Raw genomic sequence first — 12,839 nt, forward strand, 5'->3', positions numbered from 1 at the left:
TTGGGGCCAAGTAATCATCTGGTGCACGAACACACACCCCTAAACCGATTCCGATCCCAATCCCAATCCCAGTATCCCATTACCCAGACTAACATTTGGATCAGGAGTAGGAGTAGAAGGTTGGGAAACGGAATCGGTGGCAGGACCGGACACAATTATCGAGACCAAAAGGGCTTTCAATTTCACTTGGTTAGCTGCAAGTAAACAGCTTTGCAGCTCCTCGTTGCCGGTTGGCTTTGGGCGGCGCTCAAGTCAAGCATGCAACCACCGCAAGCGGCACGCAAACGCATCAAATCAATGAAAGTGCCCGGCTATCGATGCCTTTCCAGGACTCCCAACTCCGGCTCATTTGACCACGGTTTGCACTTCATTGATTCGCCCAAGAACGGAGGCAATTGAAATCCAAACGGCACAGAGAAAGAAAATCATTTCTTTCTGAAAATCGTTCTTAGAATTTTCAAATAAGAAAAATCCTTAATCTTTAAAATCTTTACAGCCGATATCAGATTTTTCAGATTTTGTTAAAGAAAATTATTTCCCCATATGAATGAAAAAGAGAATTTAATTTTAATTTAATTTGAGTTCTTGCAGTGAAGCCAACAATGGTTCGATCTCGACTTAAAGCATTTTCCATTCGTTTTATTTTCCACCCACTCGAATGCATTGGGTTTATGAAAATGAAAATTGCCAAGAAAATCGAGCAACCAACAAAATTCTTTCGCCCCAGCTCAGTTCATATTTTTCATTATTTTCCTTTTGGAATTTTCGGGCTTCGTTATTGCACTTGTATGAACTTACTGGGCCAAATGCCCTCGATGCACCCTCCCCATCAGAAAATGCATCAAAATATTAACTCCCCTCCGTGCACTTGGCATGATTTAATCGGAATACAAATCGCTTATCAGCCAGAAGAGAGCAATCGAAAACAACCTTAGAAGTAGGAAAACAAAACCTACAAGCTAGTGGAAAATGATAAGGGAAAAATGTAGCTGAAAAATTGTATCTTCCCAAAATGTGTTAAAAATATTCAAATTCAAGAAGGTGTCTAATTTGCTTTGCGATAGCAAAAGTCGACAATCACGACAATCACTTTTTAATGACCCCAAATAAAACAAATTACGTTTGAAATAAAAAATGAAAAAACATTGATAAGAGTTTGTACTGATAGTTGTGGTGAAAATATGAATACTCACTAGGTAAATAACAAAGTCTAAATACAAATCACATCTCCCAATCTGAGACCCCATAGCACTGTGATGAAGCCCATTAGTGCAGCCAAAGAAGTTAGACCTCCGGATCCATTGCACGCATCCGGCGATTGCTTATCCCACGCTATTTGGGAACCCACCCCGTACTTCTCGGCCATGGACTGGACGAAGTCAATCGTCTGCTGTTTTAGCTCTCGTTCCCGGGTGAAGAGCTTGAACAGCGGAACTGGCGAGATGCTGCCGTATCCGCAGACAAAGGCGAAGTTATCATAATCCGTGTCCACCAGCTTGTAGGTCACTGTGACCACATCGAATTGGAGCTTAAAGACGCCGGATTGCGTGGAGTTGTCCCAGGGAAAATCGACGGATTCCTTTGTGAACGACCAATCGTTGTTAACCGTACTGATGAAGTTCAAGTCCAGAGATAGCGTGTTGTTGTCACTGACTTCAGCAGGAACGGAGACGTTCAGACACTCCAGCACCTGGACATTGGGCACTCGAGCAGCCTCATACCAGTAGCCAGATAGCTAAAATGATTAAACGAAATTTAGCTCATGCTTTTTAAAGCTAAGTCTTAGTTAATATTCCAGACTTAAGCTCCTTGAATATTTCTTTATAATACTTTTTAGATCCGATTTGTACTCACTCGTGTCAGGTTAAATGCTTTTCCAATGGTTTCATTCCGGCAATTAAAGGCACTGAGCGCTTTAGGAACTGTTGGCATCCTCATGCGACTTGCGCTAACTTCCAGCGGGTTTCCACAGCAGCAGAGGACTATCAAAATAGTCCAAAAATAGGTTTTAGCTTGCATTTCGATCTGTTTACGATGCCGAACTCTGGACAACTGAAAGCGTTGTCAATCCGTCATGAGCTTTTCGTTCTCTAGTAACGTGCTTATCAGTTGGGCTGACTTATTAATGAATACATACATATAATATAATAGTAAATAAGTATTGGAATTTGTATGTGGCATGAGTCACTTTCACTGATAGGAATTACACTTCTATCAGACTTTCTTATCATTAGATTTGCACTGGCATTTATTTTTGAAGTTATCCTATTTTCTATGAATTACTGTTTGTACTCACGAAAGTTTTTAATTCTTAAATTATTATTCCTTTTATTTTTAGATGTTTGGTTTTAATGATTAGTTTAGTTACATTATTTAATAGCTCCCCCAAATTGAGAATCCGCAGAGGAGGATAATAAATCCCATTAGAGCAGTCAAAGGGGCTTGACCACTTGATCCATTGGACTCACTAGATCCACTTGAATCACTCGATGCACTGGATCCACCGCACTCTTCCAGTGATTGCTTCTCCCAGCTTATCAGGGATTGATATCCATACTGCTCGGCTTGTGTGTTGATCATTTCGTAGACTTCCTGACTGACCTCGCGATCCCTAGTAAAAAGCTTGAATATTGGTATGATCGAAGAGCTGTCGTAGCCGCAGATTACAGCAATGGAAACGTAGTCCGTGGTCACCAGCTTGTATGATATGTCTACCGTGTCCAGACTGGCAATCCCATATTGCGTTGAGTTGGTCCAGGGTAAAGTGACGACCTCTTTGGTAAGTTCCCAACTATTGTTGTACGTGCTGACATAGGTCAAACCCAAGTCTAGACTGTTGTTTTTAGTCTCTGCAGGAATGGAGACATTAAGGCACTCCACTGGGACCTTGGGAATCCGGGCAGCTTCGTACCAGTAGCCGGCGAGCTGATAAATTAATGGAAGTTTTATAAAAGAAGTTCTAGGTTTCTATGATAAAATCATATGCAATTTTTCTCACTTCAGTTAGGTTGAGTTTGAATCCTATGGCTTCGTCGTTGCACTTGAAATCTTGTAAGTTTTCCGGCAGCAACTTAAGGACACTAGCTGTGGCTTTACCTCCACAGACACTCAAAGCGACGAAGAGTGTCCCTAAAAGTATTTTAGCCAGCATATTGAACCGATTGCTTGAGAGTTAAAAGACAACTACACGCAACCTCAATTCTTTCTACGCTTTTTAAGCCCTTCTGATGAGCAATGACTTATCTTTAAATAAATAATAAATAATTGCTCGCAACAAACGTACATATTTGCCCTAAATAACTTTCAACTTTATAACAATATATTTTTTAACGATATTTGCACGTGTAGTTTTCTTTGAATTCGTCTTTTTATAGGTTATTAAATTAAATGCTTCCTCACCATGAAAACAAAAAAAAAATATAATACAAATACTTTCACACCTTAAGATTTTAGAACTCCACACGCTTGTCTTGACTGAACATTTTTTACTTAATGACTTAATGCAAATAATTATTCGACTTGTATGGCTCACAATTAGTTGTAAAAAAAAGCGAAATAGTTTTTTATAATGATACCGTCATGCTATATTTCAGAAATCATAAAACTTGCCAGGCCAACTTTTCGCGTTGGAAAAGAAAATCACTTCTGCGGGTCCTGAAGTGAAGTCAAAAGCTTTGGCGAACTGCTTGTAAAAATCACATGAAATTCGATTGTCGCTTAAAGTGAAATTGCACAATGTTTGCGATGAAATGTTGTCGCAGTAAAATATCGCTGCAGAGTTGCAGTTGCACTGTCCCGGCACTTGCAACTGCGTCCCGTTGTCCCCCAGATCCTGGCACTGCTGAACTGACGAAGATAAAAACGCAATCAAACAACAACAAAAAGACAAAAATGGCAACGGCATCTGTTTGTATTTGTGTGAGTGTGAGTAAATGCACTCGAGCACGCGCATCCAAGGAATCCGAAAGATACTCTGCCATCCGGAAGATACCAATACCCTGTAATGAGTTATCTTTCAGGAAGACCTAATTAGACCAGATTTATAGGCCAGTTTATAGACATTCTATTGGTGCATTCATCGTTTACAGTTCTTTTATATCATTTTATTTAATTAAGCTCCCATTTTCGTGTTTGTCATGATAAAACAGCAATTTCGATGGATCCCATAGATAGATCTGAGATAAGATAAGATTGATAAAATCAATCAGACAGACGTTTCCCCGAGTCCTGTGCTCTAATCAGTTATGAACAACTTTCTAATCGCCATATAGAGCATATAGTGATAAGCTTTTGGTCAATAAAACAGGTGTGATTCACGGATATTATGCTGAAGGTGGCCAAATGGTCAAAATTGACTACTGATAAGGCAGGTATAAAAGTTCATAAAAGGTTTGATTAAACAACCGTATGATTATGATAGATACCGTTTAGTACTGGAAGTAATAATTGATTGTCCTATGATTACAAAAAGCAAATCTTCAGCTGTGTCAGCTTATCAGTACTTACAATTCAAGATAGGAAATAGATAGAGTTATTCGTAGAAGTGAAACTTAAAGAAAAATGCACATTATATAAAAGTAATTGTCAGATAATGTTATCTTTAAGATTAAGACATTATCTTAACTTATGCTTAAATAGATAACTCAGCAATATCTAACAATTTTCCGATGTGATACTCCCGTTGCCCTATAGGGAACTTGCAAATGGATAACTCGGCATCGACATCGCATCGATTGTCGTTGCAGCGCTGCCAAGTTAACTGTGTTAAAGAGTTGTCATTGTGTTGTTTGCAGAGTTGTCGTTCGTGCGTGTCTGTGTGGCTGTGCATGTGCATGTGTGGGTTGGCTTTTGTAACTGTAAAGATATTGCAGCTGCAACGTGTTGAAGTGGCGCCTCGGTAAAATTGTGTCAAACTGTGATTGCATTTTTGTGACTGACATTCAATTGCTGTGGTGTTTGGCTTTGCCAGCTCTCGCCATGTCCTTGTATCCCTTAACATCACTTTATCCAGTATACATATATACCCGCCTCTTTTGGGGCACGTGGGCGTGGTCCAGTTTAGGCCCTATCACTTGTCAGTTTCAGTCGAACAGTTAACATTCCCTCGAGTGCTATGAGGGTATTTGACAGAGATCACTTATACAGTTGTTTCTCTGGAGTTACAGCTCATAACTCCCGCTTAATTATCGAATATTTGGGAGGGGGGACGAAGAGGGCTTCCTGCTAATCCCAGTGACAATCCAGCCACCCCACATTGGCTAGAAATCTCAATAAAGACCCAAGAGTCGCGCAATTAACTGAGCGACCCGCTAAAAAACTCCCCAATAATGGAAACCCCTTAGCAAGCCCAGGAAAAACAAAAACAACCAACCCATCCCACCCTTCGGTTGCACCTTGCTTTGGGCTTTCCTTGTCCGGATACTTGGGCTATGATTATTACTTATGATAATTCAACTTGACGGCGCAAAAAGAACTTGACACCACCACCGAAAAGGAAAGCAAAATGCTGCCAAGACAACACCGAATCGTTGGACTTTGGGAAAACAACCCCTGAGGGGTGAAAATGTGGGCAAGTGGGTTTTATGTTCCGACGACTGCAATCGAGTCTTCCGCTCCTTTGTGGCGGCGATTCCCTGGGCGAACATGAAAAACTCCAACTGAAATGAAACTGTTGCGTATTTTGCATTCGGGACAGGGTACACGTCCTCGTCCTCGTCGTCGTTGTCGTCGTCCCCCTCCTCATCCTTTTTATTGTTTTCCATTTTCAGTAGCTGTCTTTTCCTGGTTTTCTGGGGGTGCGAGTGCGTCGCATTTGCACCTTCAATTAATATACTGGCAGTCTGGGCCAGAGACTTTAGCTTCAACCCTCGTTCCCCTGACTTTTGCTCTTTTTGTGATTTATGAGGGTGCGATGGCAAAACAAAATTAAGCCAGCGGACGAACGACATTTGGCGTCAGCATCTTAGCCGGGCTTTCCCAGTCCCATGTTGGCCACAGAGGTTTGAACTTTTAATTAAAAGTCACTTTTGATTTATAATTTGCAAGCATTTTCAAGCTTTGCATAAACAAAGGGCGAGTGTTTGTTGTCCAGAGTTGACAGACATCAATGCGAAGGTGTGACCAAACAGAGTCGTCATTCTGGCAGGGAGATGAAATCGTTGGTTCTTACTATTTTAAACCTTGAATAATCGCTTTTTAAACGCTTGTGTTTGTGTATTATTATTTATATATTAAATAGTAATGAAACATTTTTACAAACATTTACTTAATGATAACTAAGACTGTACTTTCAAGGTAGTTTCATGGACTAAAACAAAAAGTCAACTAAATATTTCTTAAGTGCTTTGAGCGAGTGAAAGTTTGATTGTATCTTCAAAATCGGATTTGAATCTAATGGCAACAGACTGTATACTATACTTTGATTTCTCAGTTCATAAGTCGTATACGAAGCTCTGCAGAGTCGGCATTCCCTGCCCATGAATTCCGGAGAAGTTCATGCCACAATGGATGCGTAAAAAAGGAAATCCACCACGCATATTGGTTACCCTGACAATCAAACGTTTGTTGCCATATTGTCGGAGACGCACGTGACGCCCAAAAGCAGATTCATAAAGTGATGCCTAGTGACGCGTGTCCTGTGCATAATCGGGATTTGCATGCATCAACTGGAACTGTAACGGCATTATGGCCCAAGGAAATACATCATCAAAAGGAGTCGGACCAGACTTGTCTGGTCCATCTTCCAGACGATACACTGGCAGAAAACAAGGGCTTAGTTTTTAAAGGAATGAATGGTTTTTTTTCTATAAACTGTCTTAAATAAACCTCAATCAAATGAAAAAATGTAATAAATTTCAATTAATTGATTAAATTTCCCCCTGTGTACCATTACTCAAAGAATCGGGAGTCACCCGTGGCAACCACCTTTCTGAAGGATGCGTTGCAGGTCCTTTGATGCGTAAACTGTTTGTGGCAAATAAAGTGAGCCTCGGGGTGGGAAGGACAACTCATCCTCCGGTGACAGCCGGCAACCAACCTTGACAACCGAAAGTTGCATGCGCTGCACATTGCCCTTAACCAAACCCAAACGCGTGTCCTTCTAATAAGCCTAATGCATGGGAAAGCGAAAGGAGCAGGAGCAGGGACAGTAGCAGGGGCAGGAGGTCACACCAGAGAGCAGACAATATTGGTAATATTTTAAAGTGGACCCGAGCACACGACCCAGACGTCGCTTGTTGTCATAAAGAGACCTTTAATTAAATTCATATTTGGACACACAACATTGCTGATTTATGATCGAGGAGGGGGTGGTAAGGGAGACAGGGGGCTGGCCGCGTGTCGTCATCCATTGAAAAACAATCATGGGAGTCATAATTGTTTATATTGCCTAGCATTAATCTAATTGGATTGCCATGGAAGTGTTCATGGCAGCCAAAAAGAGGGATTTCCAATTCAATCTAATAATCTAAATTTTCTCTATAAAAAAAGGGGGATCTCGGTCACATTTTAGCACTTCCATCACGATCTTCGGATGAAGTGCATGCCTCATTTTCAATCTTCTCCACAACTCACCTTGATTTTACAATAATAATATAATTTGCAGTCGCAGCTCGGACTGCCTTGGGAAATGCATCAGGTAATCTACGCCTGACCCGCTGCCAAGACATGATTGCCAGAGGAGAGCCATTTGAATGGGTATCCCTGTCCCTGGCTGAAAGCATCTCCGGCATGTGTTGTTCATATTTGCATAAGCGTCAGCCCCGAGCATATTGCGTCCTCCCTTTGATGTCCGCCCCCTGACCTCCTGGTCACCTTCTACCCGTTGCCTTTGCCGCTGCTGCATCATGGTCATCATTACTCAACTCCTGGCTCCTGAGTAAATACTCGTAGCGGGCACTTTACGACCTGGACCGGCTGATGGGCGTGGTCGGGTATAAGGTAATGCATGGCGCTTGTCCGTATACGGAGATGGAGATGGCCGTAAACAGCAACTGCACATGCTGCTGTTGCTTCTGCTTCTTCTGCTGCTGCTGCTTCTGCCATACGAAAACGTGCCGAGCATATTGAAATTGCTCACCGAAATCCAAAGAGCTGCCTTCTACCTATATGCATTGGTGAAATTTGAAAAATGGTCAAAAGTTGTTTCCTGTTTTTACCTGGATGACAGGCCCTACGGCCCACTTACCCAGAGCCATAGATATATCGGTGCACGCCGACATATGCCAAAGATCACGCGCGCGCGCTAGCTATTCGAAGAACATAACGCAGATGGCTTTAACCCAGTTCCAGATCCGGTTCTCCTTCGAAAAGCACGTGAGCCCCGGCGTCCTGGCTAATCATTTGTCTTCCTCGACTGCATTTTTCCCAAGGAGTGCCGGAGTGGCAGAGTGCCGGAGTGCTGGAGTCGAAAACTGCATCGGAGAACCTAGTTTCCATTACGCACTGACAGTTGATTGCTAAGTTTATTATTGCTTTCGTTTGCGTTTCCGTTTCCGCTTTGCGTTCGCTTATGAATCGCCAAGGATTTGCGCAGCTCAACTATTTATCAAGTGTTGACCTTTGATGGCATTATGGTAGCTCGCAGCTTTTCCCAAACTTCTTCTTTACTTTTCGTCGGCCATCATTTGTTTTCCACTGACACATTCCGAGAACTTTAGCGAAATGAACTTTAGTTTTGCCGAGAAAATGGGATGTGCAAATCAATTTGAAATTGCAACTGTCTTGGCATTTCTATAAGAAAAAAGAGGAGTGAAAGTCTGTTACTGCATGCTTAATAGAGGAATGATCATTCCCTGTATACATTTTCCCATAATTACCATATTAAAGGCACTTTATCTGGGGAAAATTATTTCAGTTTTGTAATCACATTACCCGATCTATGGGCATGGGACAAATTGACACATCCTTTGGCGAAAGTACTCAGCAACAACAGCAGCCAGGATGCCAGACACAAAGGACCAAAAGCGGACTAAGCTTGGAGTGGAGCTGTGACTGCGACTGTGACTGCAAGTTGCATGAAATTATGCTTTAATCTAATTAGCATAATTTGGCTGCCCTGATGGCAATGGCGATGGCAATGACTATGACTATGATGATGATGATGGTGGGAATGATGATGGGTATGATGACTCTCTGTTTTTGTGGGGCTCCAAGGAGCCATGTTGCCGCAGTCCTGGCTGGCGACAACAATTGAAATTGAAACTGCATTATGCACAACAATGGCAGCAGCGACAACAACTATTTGGTCGCCTTTTTTTTTGCATTTCATTATGGCATTTTTGGTTACACTTTGTTCCGGCGCGTCTGTTGTCGTTTTTATGCTCGTATTTGCATTGCCTTTGTTGCTGTTGTTAATGCCATTTTGATTATGATTATGAAATTGTGTTGGCTTCTCCGCCAGCATTCTTCCGCCATCCTCTCCTTCCCCCTCTCCATCACCATGCCCTTTGGCTCAACTCCTTTTTCATTGGCAGTCGCACTTTGGTTTACATGGCTCGTTGTCGGCGCGCGCGGCGTATACGCAATGCTGTCCTTCTGCTCGTCACGAGTCCACAGCCGCCACTTAAATTCATATTTAAATTACATTTGTTTATATATAAATCCCCCGCCGTTTTGTGTGCATTTTCATTTGCATTCGCCGGGTTTTGTCTGCCCAACAAATTTATATATTTCCCTCTCCCTGGCATTGTGTGCTTTCACTTCTTCGCCGCGTCTGCTTACGTTTGTATTTCCATTTTGTTTTTCCAAAATTAATTTACTCAACTTTCTTTTGAGCAATGCAGGATGAACGCATTTGCATGTAATTTTGGTGAATTTATTGTGGCCAAAAATGATTTAGTTAATTAAGGAAGTGAAGGATTCTTGGAATATTTTAGATTTCGTTTTCGGCTTTTAAAGGAAATATTCTAAGAATTTATTAAAGTAAGTTGCTGAGGCATTAGGAGTTGCTTTTATATCAGACAGATATCAGCAGAAATAAATAAATCCAAAGCTCTTTAGAATTTTATTAGCCTGATTATTTTACATCCTTAACTTCAGGTGAGCTGGTATTATTCTCTTTAGTATCAGCTTTATTTGGCGACATCCCGGAAAAGTATCAAATTTGAAACCTCTTTATTATTTTTACTCTTTCCCGGCTTTCCTTTGACAATTTCCACGCAGGAAGATCATATAAATTTGCTGTTGTCTGCAACTCGGTTCATAAAAATAAGCTCCTCATGGAGCCACCCATATAATTACACTTGCAAAAATTAACTGTAAAAAGGCAAAGACAAAGGATCGCTCGGCGGGAGTCGAAGTGGCAGATGGCTGATGGCGTCTGGTGACATTGACAGTTGACAGCGGAGTCGCTGATGTCGCTGATGTCCTTGCTGGGCCTCAGCCATATGCGCTCACGTATTGCACGTATCATAAAAAGGATAACAATATAATCAGCTTAATGAGTGGCTGTGGATGCTGCGACTCCAGCACCCGCTCCTGCTCCTGCTCCTGCTCCTCCACATCCTGTTCATGTTCCTGCGGATGCGACAGAGCTTTACTTTTACTTTTTTTTATGCACTGCTTTGTTTTTTGCCTTCGCAATGGGTGGCATTTGGGAGGTAAAAATGGGTCCTTGCCGCCGGCTGTGCGTTGTCGTTCGCCGCTGTTAAGCTTTGTGTAAGCAATGTACTTTGTCTGCTACCATCCCAGCCCCCTTCCTCCCCCCGCATTCGGCATTGATTTACACACAGGGGCGGGCCAACAAGAGGGGGGACGAAGTTTAAAACAAGCAAACGGAAACGGAAGTGGGCTGCACGTGATGCTCGTTGAGGTGCCCAAGAGGAAGTCGAGGACTCGTCCTGCTCCTTGTTGCTCTATCACAAACTTGACTCCCTCGTACGTGTATGTATATAGTGTGTGTGTGTGTGTGCGTATGTGTGTGTGAGCGGCGCACAGCTGCTTTTTATTACACTTTCAATATGGGGTAACAGGATATGCGGCATCTTGGCCTTGCAGCTTGTTTGTTTCCACTGTAAATTGGTTAAAAGTTAATCCGCAAATTTATGACATGCCAACAGCCATTTTGGCTGTCTAGGCCGTGCGAGAGTGTGCGTGAGCTTTGTTTTCCCGGCCATAATGTGTTTTCCACGCTTTCGAGGAAACGTGTCTGACTAGCTCCCGGCTAAACGGATAATGGCAATTGCACTTTGAACTTGTAATTAATTGTGGCGCTCATTCAGGGAGGCAAACGAACATTTTATTAAAAGAAAACGTTTATCTACGGATGTAACGGGGAAACCATCAGAAGATAATTGTTAGGGGAATTTATATAAAAGAAATTTTCCATAATTTAAAATTAAATTATGAACTCTCTCGTGAGAGGTCACGGTACACTGCCAGACTTAATACGATTTAAATTTCGTCTTCAATTTCCGAGGCTTCAAGGGAATTTAAAGATTTTCTCGTATGTAATCCTGGTTACCAGCTTACAGCAAATGCGTACACTCAAGTCCAGTTAAGTCCTCCTCAATGCCCAATCCTCCACAATCACTCTCGCTTTCTGACTGCCAATCCCCACTGGTGGTCTCAATAATAATGTTGATTTTCTTGGCTTGATTGGCAAACGGTTAATGAGCATCGAGCTCGTTTCAGGATATGCAAAATATGATTTAATTACGTTGGCCCGGAGGTGGCAGCGTGGCAATGCACAGGGGAAATGCCTCAAAAGGCCAAATTAGGCAACCATTGTTGGGCAATTTTCGAGCACTGGCAGGATGCTTGCATCCTTTAAAAAAACATACACAGTAACCAGTAGCTGGAGGTGGGTAAGAAGGCCTTAAAACTGCGCCGCCATTTAGGGGTGGCGAACCACCACCACCAGTCAACCCACGGAATCTAAAGAATCCACCGAACCACCGAATCCACCCTCGGTGTCAGTCAGTCAGCGTCAGTCAGCGTGCCACTTGTTCGCGCTGTCACGGTGAATCCTCCAAGGATTTAACCCAATTTATGAAAATTCGTTTTCGCTCTTTTTTGTGTGTGTGCCGTGGCAAAGCAAAATATTTGATTTTGTTTTGCACTTCATTTTTCAGTTGGCAGGAGTGGAGCAGAAAAAAAAAAAAAAAAAGCCACCAGCCGCCAGGACGTGGAGTGTCAAGGATAACGTTGGCAATCTGAGAGGGTTGCCAGTCGCCCGTCACCGGCGCCCGTCACCTCCTGCACCCAGCATTGTGACAGGTTCACGTTGGCGTTACATTATTTTTGTAGCATCCGCATCCTCTTCCCCTCGAAACAAGGAGCAGCAACAGGCCACATCCCGATCCCGCCACTCATCCCGGCCATCCTGTCACCTTAACCAGCTTAATGAAGAACTCATTAATCATGCACATTTCGCATTCATAAACATGCCGCGACAAATCAATCCATCAATCAATCAATCGGGCCCACTTGGCCGCCCGACTTTCACCTCCAGACAGCGAAATTCTTTTGTCACAACACTCTCCATCTCGGCGAGAAAGAGGCTTTAAAATGTTATGTGCCGCATGATTGATGCGGTCGGGGTTCAAGCTGGTTCTAATTCCGTTCGGAATCGGGCTAAATTCGTACTGTATCCGGGGATTTACGTCTAATGAGTGGAAAGCTGCCAGCCTATTCTGTAAAGATTGATGGACTTGAAGTAAGGAGAAGTATTACGAAATCGAAAGCTGATTGGGAAGAGTGTCGTGTTAAACGGGCTCTCAGTAAAGTCATTGCCGCTTTAAGGGGCGATTTCCCTGACAAACCTCTAACTAAATCCCGGCTAACCGCACTTCAACATCTACCCTTTTCCGGAAATCAGCTATATCAGCAAAAAACGGAAT

At 42.6% G+C, this 12,839-nt stretch overlaps 2 protein-coding genes across 2 annotated transcripts; both read right to left on the bottom strand.

The window, feature by feature from the left end:
* Positions 1–1,049: 1,049 nt before the first annotated feature.
* Positions 1,050–2,056, bottom strand: LOC108105546. The gene is made up of 2 exons (XM_017212182.2): positions 1,855–2,056; positions 1,050–1,735 (listed from the first exon to the last, which is right to left on the bottom strand). Exons 1-2 carry the CDS (start codon positions 2,017–2,019, stop codon positions 1,211–1,213), a joined length of 690 nt encoding a protein of 229 aa, XP_017067671.2. The 5' UTR covers positions 2,020–2,056; the 3' UTR covers positions 1,050–1,210.
* A 296-nt stretch (positions 2,057–2,352) lies between these two features.
* LOC108105548 lies at positions 2,353–3,161 on the bottom strand. The gene is made up of 2 exons (XM_017212184.2): positions 2,999–3,161; positions 2,353–2,925 (listed from the first exon to the last, which is right to left on the bottom strand). The coding sequence occupies exons 1-2, from the start codon at positions 3,149–3,151 to the stop codon at positions 2,374–2,376; spliced, it is 705 nt and encodes a 234-aa protein (XP_017067673.1). The 5' UTR covers positions 3,152–3,161; the 3' UTR covers positions 2,353–2,373.
* Between the last annotated feature and the right edge of the window lie 9,678 nt (positions 3,162–12,839).

The sequence above is a fragment of the Drosophila eugracilis genome, unplaced genomic scaffold, assembly GCF_018153835.1.
Source record: "Drosophila eugracilis isolate 14026-0451.02 unplaced genomic scaffold, ASM1815383v1 contig_367, whole genome shotgun sequence".
NCBI lineage: Eukaryota > Metazoa > Arthropoda > Insecta > Diptera > Drosophilidae > Drosophila > Drosophila eugracilis.